The sequence below is a fragment of the Hyaena hyaena genome, unplaced genomic scaffold (assembly GCF_003009895.1).
Source record: "Hyaena hyaena isolate Hyena2069 unplaced genomic scaffold, ASM300989v1 scaffold_121, whole genome shotgun sequence".
In the NCBI taxonomy this organism is placed as follows: domain Eukaryota; kingdom Metazoa; phylum Chordata; class Mammalia; order Carnivora; family Hyaenidae; genus Hyaena; species Hyaena hyaena.
The window spans coordinates 2,395,167-2,411,058 of NW_024080753.1; the positions used below are offsets into that span (position 1 = coordinate 2,395,167).

General features: G+C 63.4%; 1 protein-coding gene across 1 annotated transcript in view; it reads left to right on the top strand.

Annotated features, from left to right (window-relative positions):
• Nucleotides 1–13,188, top strand: part of SCN5A (sodium voltage-gated channel alpha subunit 5) — a 73,052-nt gene extending 59,864 nt beyond the window's left edge. The window contains exons 21-27 of the mRNA XM_039237226.1: nt 1,158–1,280; nt 3,255–3,536; nt 5,959–6,012; nt 6,625–6,762; nt 7,297–7,401; nt 8,796–9,066; nt 11,927–13,188. Of these exons, the coding sequence (XP_039093157.1) occupies nt 1,158–1,280; nt 3,255–3,536; nt 5,959–6,012; nt 6,625–6,762; nt 7,297–7,401; nt 8,796–9,066; nt 11,927–13,167 (2,214 nt within the window). The 3' untranslated portion in view covers nt 13,168–13,188. The remainder of the gene's footprint in view (nt 1–1,157; nt 1,281–3,254; nt 3,537–5,958; nt 6,013–6,624; nt 6,763–7,296; nt 7,402–8,795; nt 9,067–11,926) is intronic.
• The last annotated feature ends 2,704 nt before the right edge of the window (nt 13,189–15,892 follow it).

Sequence of the window (15,892 nt, forward strand, 5' to 3'; positions counted from 1 at the left end):
AGACAGGAGGCGGGGAGGAGGCCAAGGCCCGCGGCCGAGCAGCCCGAGGAAGGGAGCTGCCGGCTGCGATGGGAGGGCTGGGGGGGCGGGTGCCCGGGCTGTGGGAGCGCACAGGACAAGGGCCCGGGAATCGGGGGGCAGACCGGCCCGCCCCGGGGCCACAGGCTCTCCCCTTGCGCCCACCCCCTTTGAAGATGGCCGATGTCGCTTTGGGGGAAGGCCCCAGGCTGGTCTGTCTGCTCACAGTCAACCCAGGGTAGTCCTTCCCCCCAAAAAGAATTTGACTTGAAGGCGAGCCCGTGGGGACCAAACCCCAGGCTTCGTGTGGCTGTCCGTCCAGGACAGCGCTGGCTTCCGAACCCGGTTTCCTGTCGCAGAACAGGGAGAAGGCGTTCCAGGGCCTGGGGCGGGGGGCGCGCGGACGGCAGGCGTTCCGGGGCCAGGGGCGCGCGCACGGCAGGCGTTCCGGGACGGGGGCCCGCACACCGCAGGCGTTCCAGGGCCTGGGGCCGGGGGCGCGCGGACAGCAGGCGTTCCGGGGCCGGGGGCGCGCACACGGCAGGCGTTCCGGGACGGGGGCGCGCACACGGCAGGCGTTCCGGGGCCTGGGGCCGGGGGCGCGCGCACGGCAGGCGTTCCGGGGCCTGGGGCCGGGGACGCGCACACGGCAGCCGTTCCGGGGCCGGGGGCGCGCACACGGCAGCCGTTCCGGGGCTGGGGGCGCGCACAGCAGGCGTTCCGGGCCGGGGGCGCGCGCACGGCAGGCGTTCCGGGGCCGGGGGCGCGCACACGGCAGCCGTTCCAGGGCCGGGGCGCGCACAGCAGGCGTTCCGGGGCCTGGGGCCGGGGGCGCGCGCACGGCAGGCGTTCCGGGGCCGGGGGCGGGGGGCGCGCACAGCAGGCGTTCCGGGGCCTGGGGCCGGGGGCGCGCACCGCAGGCGTTCCGGGGCCTGGGGCCGGGGGCGCGCACAGCAGGCCCCAAGCCAGGGCCTGAGACCTCAGGGCCCAGCAAGCCCGGGGCGGGGCCGGCGAAGGGCGCACCGGAAATGAAGATGATCGGACGCGGGGACAGCCTGCGGCCCTCCGACGCCAGGCCCGCTGTGGACGGTGTCGCCGGGGTCGTGTCCTGGCGCTCACGCCCCCCTTACCACCCGCAGGTCTCGCTGATCAGCCTGGTGGCCAACACCCTGGGCTTCGCAGAGATGGGCCCCATCAAGTCACTGCGGACGCTGCGCGCGCTCCGACCCCTGCGAGCCCTGTCCCGGTTCGAGGGCATGAGGGTAAGGGGAGCGGCTGCGTTCCTGCCAGGGCCGAGGGGGGGGGGCGATGCCCCAGCGACCCCCATGCTGGCCCGCTGACCCCGAGGCCCGGCGCCGCCCCGCCCAGGAGGAGCACGGTGCAGAGTCTCCAGGAGAGCTTCGCAGCTCCAGGCACTGGGGGGGGGAGGCGCAGCTGTGAGACCCCCCCGTCACCTCCAGCCCCGCGGGGCCTACGAGGGGCACAGGAAAAGAGGCGAAGCCCGGGTGCGGGCCCCTGGGCTGCAGGCCGCCCCACCGGCCAGGGAGCCCCCAGTGTGTTCCCACTCGAGGTGCCCGGCTGTGCCGCCTGCCCCCCAGCAGACAGGCTGTCCCCCTCGGCCCGCGAAGGCCACGGAGGCAGAGGGAGCAGCCACACTGTCAGCACCCGCTCTCAGCTGCCACCGCCTCGGAAATCCTTACACGGACCCCGGGTTCCGGAGCGCAGACCCCTAAGCAGTCATCTTTTTTTCTTTTTTTAATGCTTATTTAATTTTGAGAGAGAGAGAGAGCGTGAGCAGGGGAGGGTCAGAGAGACTGAAACAGGCTCCAGGCTCTGAGCTGTCAGCACAGAGCCCGACGCGGGGCTCGAACCCACGAACCGTGAGATCGTGACCTGAGCCGAAGTCGGACGTTTGGCCGCCTGAGCCCCCCAGGCGCCCCCTAGCATTTTTCAAGTCACGAGATCTTACCAAATATGTGTGTGTGAGGCCAGTTTAAAACCCACCAAGAAAAAAAACCTTTGCCCGGAATACATGGCAAGGAAACACACGTGTGTACTTGTGCGCACGTGTTTTGCGTTGGTTTCTACGAAACACGCACAGCGCCTGGCGGCTTCCCAGCGGCGTCTGTGTCCGTGTCCCCCGCAGCCCGCGTTCTGTTGGCTTCGCGTTTTAGTTTTTCTCAGTTGCAGCTCGGTGACCTGAGGCCATGCTGGTTTCAGAGTAGAATCTAGTCGCTGGCAGGTAGCACCCAGTGCTCCTCCCTACAAGGGCCTTTGTCTGCCCCCCACCCCGCCACCCCGGGGAGAAGCTAGTCGCCTGTTCCCGGTGGGAAGCCCTTCGCAAGCGCCGCCCCCTGCCTCAGTCAGCCGCCTCCCGGGAGCAAGGGCATTTGATTCCGAGCTGCCGGGAAGGCCTGTCGTGGCCGCCAGCCACCGCACACCGGGGTCCGGGGGCCCTGAAGACCGTGCCCGCTGGGAGCCCGGCGCCCCCTCATCTGCACGTGTGCGCCCGGCCCCCACCGGCCTCGCCTCCCGCCTGCGTGGCGCGCACCGTGCTGGCCGCCGGCCCCTCGGTGGCGGGACCGAGTGCTCTGCGGGCTTCTGCCGAGGAGGCTCCTGCCGGGGGCCTCGATGAGAACGACGCCAGGGCTCCGTGGGGTCGGGGCGGCTGCGGCGGAGGGCAGGCACCCGCGGCGGCCTCGCCTGCCCCCAGCCCCTCTCGCCGCGACCCCTGGAGAGCTGCCCGCTCTCGCGGCGCCCTGGGCGTGCTTTCGGGCCGACGCCGGCCTTCCTCGGAGCGGCAGCCCCAAAATAAGCGGAAACGTAGCTCAGAGAGGTCTCGGAGGCCCTTTCCCATCAGATGGCCGCCGCTCAGCTCGAGACCCTGTTGGAAGTTAAGTGTGAAGGTCATGGATTCAGGGCGGGACCCAGAAGGGAAAGGCACATAGATGTTCTGGAGCTGCAGCAGACCGCAGCGTGCAAAAACAGAAAAGAGGGTGTGCGCGCGCGTGTGTGTGTTCTCTCCCCCGCCCCGCTCCCCGTCATCTCTCCTTTCACTCCCCATCGGGGCCATTCCAGCCAGCGGTGGCCCTTGCTCGGGGACAGGAGGTGTTCCACACCCCCACCCCCACAGCGACCTGTCGGCAAGGAGCTGGGGGAAGGGGCGGGGCGGGTCTTGAAGAGGGCATGTGTTCCGGGCACCCCCAGGAGCTGGGCCTCTTCTCTGTCCCCTCGAGGTGGTGGTCAATGCCCTGGTGGGCGCCATCCCCTCCATCATGAACGTCCTGCTCGTCTGCCTCATCTTCTGGCTCATCTTCAGCATCATGGGCGTGAACCTCTTCGCGGGGAAGTTTGGGCGCTGCATCAACCAGACTGAGGGAGACGTGCCTTTGAACTACACCGTCGTGAACAACAAGAGCGACTGCGAGTCTTTCAACGTGACTGGCGAACTGCACTGGACCAAGGTGAAGGTCAACTTCGACAACGTCGGGGCAGGGTACCTGGCCCTCCTGCAAGTGGTAAGTCCTCCCCGCGGGCTTCCCGCAGCAGGCGCCGCGTCCGCTGTGCGGCCCGGTGGGGGGGGTGGGGAGGACGGCGGGCCGCTCAGGGTTCTCCAGAGACCTTGGCCTGGGGAAGTCTCTGGATCTTCCATTCTAGAACAGATACCGCCTTCTCCCGGGTGCGTGGCATGGGGTTCAGCACTGAGGCAGATCAGTTTGGCAATGAGATGGTGCAGGTTAAAAATCAAAGCCCAGGGGCGCCTGGGGGCTCAGTTGGTTGAGCGACTCTGGCTCAGGTCATATTCTCACGGTTCATGGGTTCGAGCCCCGTGTCGGGCTCTGTGCTGACAGCTCAGAGAGTGGAGCCTCTCTCTCTGTCCCTCTCCCGCTCACGCCCTGTTTCTCTCTCTCTCTCAAAAATAAATAAACCATGGGGCGCCTGGTTGAGCGTCCGACTTTCGCTTAGGTCATGATCTCACGGTTCGTGGGTTCAGGCCCCACGTCAGGCTCTGTGCTGACTGCCAGCTCGGAGCCTGGAGCCTGTTTCAGAGTCTGTATCTCCCTCTCTCTCTGACCCTCCCCTGCTCGCGCTGTCTCTCTCTCTCTCCTAGAAATAAATAAAACATTAAAAAAATTTAAAAAAATAAAAATAAAAATAAATAAATAAACCTTAAAAACAAAATCAAAGACTACAGACCTGCAGCCAAGCCGCGACTCCAGCCTGGTGTCATGAAAGGTCATAATACCCCGTGCCGTCGGGAGCACGTGTTTGCTTCCGTCTCTGATGCGCAGGATGTGAGGTTGAGATGTGCATGACCCCACCCCGTCTTTCCAAAGTTTCCGCTGATTTGTGAGGGCGGTGGCCTCAGCGAGTGCGACACGTGCCGTGAGCCTAACCTGCAAGTGGCCGTGACGCACGGAGCCGCAGCTGCTTCCCTTGCCACCCGGGTCTTAGGACCAGAAGCCTGTCCCCCGTCCCCAAATCAGAGGAGCACTCAGGGGACCCGACGCACATCTCCTCAGCCCTCCAGGCCTCCTGTAAATCCCAGGGTGGCTCACTCCAAAGACTCCCCTGAAATGCCCCCTAGACCACAAGATTCAAGCCAAACCCCAGGAGCCTCTGTTCCCGGGACCTCCTTCTGGGGGTCAGAAGGTGTAGACTGAGCGCTGCCTGCCGTCCCAGGCAAAGCGCCACAGGCACCTCCTCCCCTCGGATGCCTTCCAGCAGTTTCCAGAGCATTCCCAGCCTCTCCCCAGCGCAGGGCCCCCCGGCACAGCAGGCCGCGGTGACTTGCCTCCCCTGGAGCCGCCTCAGGTTCCCCACCTGCCCTGCCTGCGTCATAAGAACTCTCGGGCTTGTGTGGACAGACGTACCCTGAAAGGAGACCTGGGCAGGGTTGGATTTTGCCAAAGACACAAGTGAGACGCCCCTGAGTCTCAGGCCCTTCCTGAATCTTCATAGCAGCCCCAACTTGGGCAGCCAGTGGAGCCAACGTCTCCTTTACCGCCTGGGGAGGGGGCGGGGGCGCTGGAGCAGCTTTGTGTGAACTTACCAGAGCCGACTGTTGCATTTTCAGATAGTCTGCAAGCCCTGATTAAAAATCAGATTTTAGGGGCGCCTGAGGGGCTCAGTCGCTTAAGCGTCCGACTTCAGCTCAGGTCATGATCTCATGGTTCTTGGGTTCGAGCCCCGTGTCCGGCTCTGTGCTGACAGCTCAGGGCCTGGAGCTGCTTCAGATTCTGTGTCTCCCTCTCTCTGACCCTCTCCTGCTCACACTGACACTCTCTCTCTCTCTCTCAGAAATAAATAAAGCATTAAAATTTTTTTTTAAAAAATCAGATTTTCTAAACTCATAATCCACTAAATGCCATTAAAATAAAATCATGGGGCACCTGGCCGGCTCAGTCGGTGGAGCACACAACTCTCCATTTCAGGGCTGTGAGTCTGAGGCCCGTGTTGGGTGCAGAGATCACTAACATAAACTTAAGGCATCAGACTTCACCATTACTACCTACCCCGCTCTCGAGGTGATTTACATGTGCTCCAGCTGGACAGTGGAAGCCCTATAATGCCAGGCTCCTCGGGGCCTCTTCCCGAGTCTGTGTTCAGCAAGGGCACATTGGTGACTTGAAACTGGCCGTGGTCAGAGTGTTTCCACCGAGAAGCTGGCGAACACAACAATCTGGAAAAGCCATTTCTAAGCCATTTACTGACACACCAATGGCGAGAGGACGCCCTTAAGCGCGAGGGGAGGCTGCGATGAGGGAGCAGACGCCACATGGTTCTCTGAGGGGCATGACCTTGGCCAGGTCAGCACGGGGGCGGGCGCCAGCTTCTCATAGGAGGATAGTCCGTAGACTCACCTGTCCAGATGCCAACCCTCAGTAGCTCAATAGATGGAAGTTCCATGATTTTCTTACTGTGCTCTCTTCCTTCCAGGCAACATTTAAAGGCTGGATGGACATTATGTACGCGGCCGTGGACTCCAGGGGGGTAGGTAACGCCCACGTCAGGCACCCGAGTCTCCCAGATGCTTGGCCACTGGGGGACCCACGTCCGCACCCAAAGACACCCCCCCACACATGCCCCGTGTCTGTGTCGACCTGCAGTTGAGCCCGTCGGGCACGCCCAGGCCTGGCGCTGGGGCAGAGTTGCATGGTCTCCCAAGGAGCCCCCGATCCTTAAATATCTTTCAAATGAAAGTCACTGTCATTTACTTGAGTCTTAGTCTTACCCCAGGAAAGTCAGGGTGGAAGGAACAGAATGCAGATCAAGCTGCTGCTTTGTCTTGTAGCCACACAATCACAATCACACTGGCAGTTTGGTGAAGACGGGGCTCGGGGTGGGGGGTGCTGAGTAGACTCAGACTTCCCGACGGCCCAGGGCAGGAGCCAGACAGCACCCGTGTGTCAGCCCTGAGCTGTCCGGCTCCTGCACCCCTTCCCCGCCCACCCCAGCCCTGCAGCGCACGCACGTGGGCGCACACACTCACAGCCCCGTGCGGGGGCCCTTCCTGTGGGCACACCTCCGCCCGTGGAACGGACGCCCCCAGCCAGCCCGCCCCCGCTCCTGCCTGCCTGACCCCCGCCCGCCTTCTCCCCTTAGTATGAAGAGCAGCCCCAGTGGGAATACAACCTCTACATGTACATCTACTTCGTCATTTTTATCATCTTCGGGTCTTTCTTCACCCTGAACCTTTTCATCGGCGTCATCATTGACAACTTCAACCAACAAAAGAAAAAGATACGTAGAGCGCCTGCTCCCCGCGGCCGGGCGTTCCCTTCCTGCTGCGGGTGGCCCTCGCCCGGGGCCGCCGGAGGGGATGGGGGGCGTCCGTGGCGGGACAGGCCCCGCCTGTTGGCGTGAAGGGGCCCCGGCCGCCTGCCTGACCTGCGAGGCGCCCGGCAGCGGGGCTGACGGCCGGGACTGCCCCCTGGTCCGGGGTCGGGACAGCGGGGAGGGGCGGTGGCCCCGGTCAGGCCACGGCTGGGCTGAGGGCAGACCGAGCCTCCGGCCGCTGCGCTGGGCCGGGGAGAGGGCGCGAAGGGGAGCGGACTTGCTCTCCCGGGGGGCCCTCAGAGTGAAGGGACGCAGGGGCCTGGGGAAGCGTGTTTGGGAAGGAGCCGCTGGTGAGGGACGGCGCCGTACTTTTCACCAGCCGGAGAGGAAGTGAGGGGGAGGCCGACGGCGGCACCTCGTCAGGGAGGCAGGGTCCCTGCGCCCCCCGTGCCGGAGCCCCGGGAGCCCCCAGTGAGTCTGGTGCCTGTCTCCCTGCACTTAGGGGGCCAGGACATCTTCATGACGGAGGAGCAGAAGAAGTACTACAACGCCATGAAGAAGCTGGGCTCCAAGAAGCCCCAGAAGCCCATCCCTCGGCCCCTGGTGAGCCCGCCCCGAGGCAGCAGGGGCGGGGAGGGCGGGGGGGCCGGGAAGCCCCTCCACAGGGCCGCCATCAGGGCCTCCCCACAGTCTCCCGGCCCAGCCCCGGGCCCCGGCTCCGTCCAGGGACGGAGGGGCGCCGTCGGGCCTCGGACCACGCGGGGGCCTCGGGCTGCTGGAGACCGTGAGGACTGGCTCAGCCCGGGGCACCCCTCCCACGGGGGTCCCCCCGCCTCGGGGCGCCCCCTCCTCCCCGGCCGGAGCGCGGCCTGCACGCCACCCCCAGCCACAGCCTCTTCCCGGCAAGGCCGGAGAGCGACAGACAGACGCAGCCCAGAGGCCCCCTTGCCCGACCCAGCCGTTCTCCAGGGACGGGTGGAGGACGGTACTGAGTAATTAGCTGACACAACCCACGTCACTAGCTGCAAGCGACAGCCCGGGTTTTTAAATCCATTTCATCAATTTTATCGAATTCTTAACACTTTCACCATGCTGTATTCTAGGTTAGCTGTGTATGCGTGAGTGTGTGTATGTTCACTTCTTTTTCTTTTTTTTTAACGTTGACTTATTTTTGAGAGAGAGACAGAGCGTGAGTGGGGGAGGGGCAGAGACAGAGGAGACGCAGAATCAGAAGCAGCTCCAGGCTCGGAGCTGTCAGCACAGATCCTGATGCAGGGCTCGAACCCACGAACCATGAGATCATGACCTTCACTGAAGTCAGATGCTTAACCCACTGAGGCACCCAGGCGCTCCTGTGTTCACTTATTGGTAATCTTCTGTTTTCCCCCAAATAATCTGAGGTGGCTGACAATTAAAGACATACCAATACGGTTAATAGAATAAATAAAATCAATTCCAGGGGCACCTGGGTGCCTCAGGTAAACATTGACTCTTGATTTTGGCTCGGATCATGATCTCAGTTTGTGAGGTTGAGCCCTGCATTGGGTTTGATGCTGAGAGCATGGAGCTTGCTGGGCATCCTCTCTCTCTCTCCCTCTCTCTCCCCCTTCTCTCCCCCCCCCAAAATAAATAAACATTTAAAAAAATCAATTCCATAAAGAGTGGAGAAAGCTTGTTAACCTGAGGGCTGATCCAATTTCTAGGATTGAACTTTAAATTCGACCTTGAGCCACCAGACAGTACAGACAGACAGAGAGAAGCGCAGTGAATGATGTAGAGGCGCTCAGGGCAGGAGAAACCCGTTCCTGGAGGTGGATCGGGGAGACCTCGGAGAAGAGGGAGGCTGCGGGCTGGGCCTGGACCTTCCGCCCCGACTCCTCCCCTCTCGCTGACAGTCTGGCTGGGGCGTGGCCTCACCAGAGGGTGGTGGGAGGGTGGAGGGCCTGGGCAGAGGGCACGACAGGGGGTCTGAGCCCATCCTTTGTCCCTCCTTTCAGAACAAGTACCAGGGCTTCCTGTTTGACATTGTGACCAAGCAAGCCTTCGACGTCACCATCATGTTCCTTATCTGCTTGAACATGGTGACCATGATGGTGGAGACAGATGACCAGAGCCCCGAGAAGGTCAACATCTTGGCCAAGATCAATCTACTCTTCGTGGCCATCTTCACAGGCGAGTGTATCATCAAGATGACCGCCCTGCGCCACTACTATTTCACCAACAGCTGGAACATCTTCGACTTCGTGGTCGTCATCCTCTCCATTGTGGGTGGGTATGCGAGCTGCCTTGCCACCAGCCCCGGGTCCATACCCAGTGCCAAGCGCGCCGGTCTTCTTCGTTCTCTTCCCTGCGTTCCTCGCCTCCCCCCCCCCCCACACACACCCAGCTGCACTGAGGACTTGTCGGGGAAGGCCCCCTCAGTCCACAGGGGCCATTCTGGCAGAGGGGCCGTCACCCCCTGCAGGCCCCGCCCCCATGGGACCCTGGAACGCTGCTTTCTGTGAGAGCTTCAAGCAGGAGTCTGGGAAAGGGAGTGGGGGCTGGGCGGGCTTCCCTGCACCCCCAAGGGAAAGGCAAGGAGGCTGCCTGGGTGGAGGGAGGAAGAGGCTGGCTTACTCAGGGTGAGGTGAGGCCCCGGGACGGGAGCAGGGCCCTAGGGGAGAAGTCATCCCTGGCACCAGCCGTGGGCCAGGCCCCTTCCGACGTCACTCCCTCGTGCCGGTCGCCCCGTACAGTCAGCGCTGAGGCGAGAAGGGACGAGCAGGAGCCGGGGGGAGGGTTCACACTCGGTCCGTGCGGGTCGCTGTAACCCCACACGAGACGGGGCGATCAGAAACGACAGGAATTTATTTCTCACGGTTCTGGGGCTGAAAGTCCACGATTAAGGCACCAGCAGGGTCACATTTTCCGCTGAGGGTCCTCTTCGAGGTTCATAACCAGCTCCCTCTCTGCGTGTCCTCACCAAGTGGAAGGGGCCGGGGAGCTCGCTGGGGTCTCTCGGAAGGCGCTAATCCCCCTGCCCTCTGACCTGAGCACCTCCCAGAGCCTCACCTCCGAACACCGTCACCCTTGGGAGCTGGGATTTCAGCACGATTTGGTGAGGGGCTCAAGCATTCACACCGTGGCACCCGTCCGTGCCTCTTTGATCTCGGGGCCCAGAGCCCTTTGTAAGTCACGATTTTATTGAGATATAGTTCGCATACCATAAGATTTACCCTGCAGAGTATATGATTTCGTAGTTCTTAGTATATTCACAGAGTTGTGCAAGCATCACCGCCATGCCCGCCTTTGGGCCATTTCCCTCGCCACCGAAAGGAAGCCCGTCCCCTTTTAGCAGTCACTGCCCGTCCCCGTCTCCCGGCCCCTGGGAACCGCAGAGCTAAACTGTGAGACACGGCCAAGCTGTTCCCCGGAGCAGGCGCACCGTTATACCTTCCCGTCATGGTGTAGAAGGTTCCAGTTACTCATCCTCACCAACACTTGTTATTGCCTTTAGCGTCTGTGCAGTCACCTCGGCCATGAAGTGACAGCCGCGCTGAGGTTTTGGTTTGCGTTTCCCTGATGACTAACGATGCCGAACATCTTTTCATGTGTTATGGGTCTTTTTCTGTCGTATGTCTTGGTAAATAGCACGAGAAGTGTCTATTCAGATCCGTGGCTTATTTTTTAAATTGGCTTATCCACGGTTTTATTGTTGAGTTGCAAGAGTTCTTTATATATTCTGGATCCCGGTAGCTTATCCGATACGTGATTTGCAGACATCGTCTCCCGTTCTCTGGATTGTCTTGTCCCTTTGTTGATCCTCATCTCTCGAAGCACAGATTTTCATTTTGATTAAGTCCCAATTTATCAAAAGATTTTTCTTTCATCACTTGTGCTCAGAGCCCAAACTCTTGAGCCCTGCCCCGTGGAATCCTGCCGCGGGATGGCTGACTTTCCTCTTTCTGCCATGCACAGCTTTAGCCTTTGGTGAGCTCAGCAGGGAACGCAGGGGTGAAGGCAGGGGCTGCCGTAGCTGCAGGGGCCGACGGATGGCTGGAAGCTGGAAGTGGGGGTCAGGAGATGCTCCGGAAGGCTCCGGAAGGCTCCGGAAGGCCCCGGCAGGAATGAGGGTGAACACGGCTGGTGGGACTGAGGAGAAGCTTTAGAGAACGCAGGATGCGGCAGCAGCAAGGGTCAATGAGGGACACTCTCAGAGGCTGCGGGGCGCAGCTCTGGGCCTGGGCCTGGGCCGTGCCGCAGAGGCTCGGTCCACAGGTCAGCTGGAGCCGGAGTGTCTGAGTCGGTCCCAGGGTCCCACTGACTAGGTGACAACATGAGTGAGTTACGTCTCTTCTCAGTTTCCTCTTCTGGAAAAGGAGGATCATGGTATCAGCTTGCCCCCCAGGGTGACCAGAAGGCCTAAGTGGGTGGACATGACACACGTCAGCCAGTGACATCATTACATGACGAGTCTGGAAAGGTCCCGTGGGCCAATGCAAAGCAAGTTTATTTCACTCTTTCTCCCAGAACTTCCACGCTTCAAACTCCAAACCTCCCTGTTAGTCAGAAGGAACGGCCTCCGAGAGCCTGAGGGGGACAGGTGTGGCGTGGGGGAGAGCCCTGACTTCTGCACCAGCCTCCTTGCCCTTCAACGTGCACGTGAATCATCTGGGCTTCTTAGAACGCGGTGGGTCTGGAGGTGGAGCTGAGCCTCCACACTCCCGTGACCCCTCAGGAAACGGCAGGCCTGGCCCTCGGAACGCGCTTTGAGTCGTGAGGAGCTGGAGAGCCTGAGTTCTGGGCCAGGCTAGGCCACCCGGATCCTGGGCAAGTCCCTTCCGACCCAGAACCCAGGATGTAGAAGAGGGGCCCAGCCCAGCCCTGCTGTGCGGGTATTCCCAGAAGACTAAGGGGCGAGAGGGCTGGGAAGGCACTTTGCAAAGGACGTGGGTGCGGTGGGTCCTCATTTCCTGCATCACAGATGAGAGGTGGGGGGAGCAGGGTCCTTGCTTGCCCCAGTCGACCCAGCCCTCCCGAAGCGGCCCCCTTTCCTTAGCCCCTTGCTGTGCAGAGACCCCTCCCGGGACGTGGGCCTACAGGGAGGACGGAGGTGCACGGCGGCCATGGCGTCTGTTGTTTCCCGCAGGCACTGTGCTCTCAGACATCATCCAGAAGTACTTCTTCTCCCCGACGCTATTCCGAGTCATCCGCCTGGCCCGAATCGGCCGCATCCTCAGGCTGATCCGAGGGGCCAAGGGCATCCGCACGCTGCTCTTTGCCCTCATGATGTCCCTGCCTGCCCTCTTCAACATAGGGCTGCTGCTCTTCCTCGTCATGTTCATCTACTCCATCTTCGGCATGGCCAACTTCGCTTACGTCAAGTGGGAGGCCGGCATCGACGACATGTTCAACTTCCAGACCTTCGCCAACAGCATGCTGTGCCTCTTCCAGATCACCACGTCGGCGGGCTGGGACGGCCTCCTCAGCCCCATCCTCAACACGGGCCCCCCCTACTGCGACCCCAATCTGCCCAACAGCAACGGCTCCCGGGGGAACTGTGGGAGCCCAGCCGTGGGCATCCTCTTCTTCACCACCTACATCATCATCTCCTTCCTCATCGTGGTCAACATGTACATCGCCATCATCCTGGAGAACTTCAGCGTGGCCACGGAGGAGAGCACCGAGCCCCTGAGCGAGGACGACTTCGACATGTTCTACGAGATCTGGGAGAAGTTCGACCCGGAGGCCACCCAGTTCATCGAGTATTCGGCCCTGTCCGACTTCGCCGACGCCCTGTCTGAGCCGCTGCGCATCGCCAAGCCGAACCAGATGAGCCTCATCAACATGGACCTGCCCATGGTGAGCGGGGACCGTATCCACTGCATGGACATCCTCTTCGCCTTCACCAAGAGGGTTCTGGGTGAGTCCGGGGAGATGGACGCCCTGAAGATCCAGATGGAGGAGAAGTTCATGGCGGCCAACCCGTCCAAGATCTCGTACGAGCCCATCACCACCACGCTGCGGCGCAAGCACGAGGAGGTGTCGGCCGCCGTCATCCAGCGGGCCTTCCGCAGGCACCTGCTGCAGCGCTCCGTGAAGCACGCCTCCTTCCTCTTCCGCCAGCGGGCGGGCGGCAGCGGCCTCTCCGGGGACGGCGCCCCCGAGCAGGAGGGCCTCATCGCCTCCGTGATGAGCGAGAGCTTCCCGCTGCGCCCGGGCCCGCCCTCCAGCTCCTCCATCGCCTCCACGTCCTTCCCGCCCTCCTACGACAGCGTCACCAGGGCCACCAGCGACAACCTGCAGGTGCGGCCGTCCGACGACAGCCGCAGCGAGGACCTCGCCGACTCCCCCACGTCCCCAGACCGGGACCGCGAGTCCGTCGTGTGAGCCGCGCCCGGCCGGCCGGGACACGGCCGCGTCCACAGGGCCTCCCGGCTCCGGGCTCAGCGCCGGGGCCCGACGAGGCAGAGTTCCGCGGCAGCCACGCCGACGGGCAGAAGCGGCCGGCCGAGCCGAGCGTTCTGGGCGGCCGGTCGCTGGGGGCCCCGCGCGCGCCGGTGGCCGGGGCCGGTGGGGCAGCACCCCGGGGCTCTGCGAGGCGACGCTGTCCCGGCTGCCGAGGCACCGTGTAAAACGGAGACTGTATATGTTGTGAATGGGCTTTCATAAATTTATTATATTTGATATTTTTTTACTTGAGCAAAGAACTGATGTCTTTTCCGTGGACGGCGGCGGCAACTCACCCTCTGCCTTCTCTTGCCTCCCGACAGGGGTGCCGTGGAGCTGCTGTCCCCTGTCCTCGAAGCAGAAGTGAAGCCCAGAAGGGGTTCCCCTGCTGCTTGGGCTGCAGTGCCCGGAGGGCTGACCCCTTCCCTCGCACGGGCGTGTGCACACCGGCCCCGCGCGGCCCCGGCTCCCTTCAGGCAGGGGTCGGGCAGAGGGCTTCTTGTCAGCGGGGGTCGCTCTGGCCTCCCGCTGTCCCCAGGGTCCTGTTTGCCCCCCGTGGTTTTATGCAGGCCATACTGGGGGTCATTTCTACAAAAGTGAAAAGCTTCCAGAAGGGAATGGCCTGGGTCCCAGGGCTGGTCCTGGGCACTGAGCTTGCCTGTTCTTCCCAGGAGGGCCCGGTCTTCTGCAAGAGTATTAACGTTAGGTGAGGGGCGCAGGGGGAGCAGCCCCACGCGCGGCCTGGCGCCCCGCTCCCCCGCCCCCTCCCGAACCCGCCAGGCCCAGCCCCCAGCGGCCGTCGGGGCCGAGAAGCTGAACAGGCGTCAGGCGTGGGGCCCCAGCCCGTCTGCAGAAGGGAAGCTGTTGTCGTGGCCGGGGCTCTCTTTCCAGACCTTTCTGCCCTCCCCGTGGGTGTGGGTGTGGGAGGGGCATCTGCAGTGCGGTGCCCAGCGCCTCTCGCGACGGGGCGGCCAGGGCTTGGCGGGCCGGTGCCGGGAAGGAGGCCCGGGGGTCTGTTCCCGCCCTGGGCAGGGACTGGACGGCGGGCTTCCTTGGGAGAGGGCGGTCCGGGGCAGGGTCCAGGCGGTCCACAGGTCTTGTGAGAAGGCCTTTTCAGGGAAAAATACTTCTTCTAGCCCAGTTACCCCCAGGGCCTCTTCAGCTGCTGACAATCCTATTTAGCATATGCAAATCTTCTGTCGGAGACCTGCCAGCCCGGCGGGCGGAGCCTGAGCCAGCCTGGAAGCCGGAGGGCTGCCCCTGACCTACCTCGCCCGGCCGCCGCCCAGGCCCGACGTTCGCGAGCTCCGGGCAGTGCCGCGGGGGCAGTGCCGGCGAGTCAAGTATTACGGTTCTCTTTGCCCCCCCCCCCAGTTCCCCGGGTGCAGCCCCAGGCCCGCCCCACCGCCCACGGGAGCTCTCTTCTCCTGTGCCCCCTGCAGTCGAGTGTGGGACGTGGTGTGACCGTCCCAGACGTACTTCTCCGAGTGGAAATCTTATTTTTGTAGCTCTCTGTGCTTTGCTGTCCAGGCTCGGAGCGGCGTGTGCCCCCCCCCCCCCGGGCACGCAGCGCCGAGGCAGGCGGGCTGGGCGCCCCGCTGGCCGAGGGGCCGTGGGTTTGTGCGTGTGTGTGGACGGCCGGGAGCCCGGAGACGGGGGCCCAGGCTGCGGCCGCCGCCCCCGGAGCGTGTAGCGTGGCTCTTCTCGCCCAGAGCGGCACGGTGGCCGGCGGGGGAGGCGGGGGGGCGGGAGGGGGCACCGAGTGCCAGCTGCGGTCTGAGCTAATCGAGCACTTCTCACCAAACTCTGTGTATAAATAAGATGCATATTTTTAAAACAAACCAATAAATGGCTTACATGACCCGGCCTGGGCTCTGTTCTCATGACTTGAGGGCGGCCGCGGCCGTGCGGGGGGCAGGACGCGATCCCGAAAGTCACCGGAGACTTCCCGCCGCTCTCCCAGGAAGACAGCTGGCCGCGCGGCCGGCGCAGGAAAAGTGGGGTCGCCCAGCTCCTGCCGTCCAGGCCCCCCGGTCTGGGGCACCGCCGAGGAGGAGGCCAGGCCTGGGGGGCTCCCGCGGTGGGAAGGGTCGGGAAGAGGGAGGTCATGGCGGGCGGCAAGATGGTCTGTGTCGAGCCGGGCTTGGGCCCGCTACAGCCGCCGGGCTTCCTCGCCCGCCCTCCCCCGGCTCCCCACTGCTGCCCCCGCACCTGCCCAAGGTGCGGCCCTGCGGCTGGGCCTCCCCACCTGCAGGAGGGGAGCGGGGACCCCGTCTGCGCCCCTGCCCAGCTTTGAGTCCCGTCTTTGGCGCCCGGCTTCCCGCACTGAGCCCCAGGCCGGCATGTCCGGCTGCGCCCCGGCCCCTGCGTCTCCCCCGGGGCCCCCGATGCCGCCTTCAGCCGCAGGCTCCTGCGCGCCCTGTCGGCGCCGCTGCCGGGGTCGCAGCCAGGGCGGCTCCTCAGGGCCCGCGGCTCCCTCCCAGCCACTCCCCTACCCCAGTGCTTAATCCAAAATCATCCAAGCCACTCCCTCCGGGACGAAACCCGCCGGCCTCCGTGACCGCCTGTCCCCCGGGCCCCGGGAACCCGGGTCCCTGTCCTCGCCGCCTTCCAGCTTCTGGTCCTTCTGGTCCCGCCGCCTAGAGCCCCGGCCGCCTCTCCACTC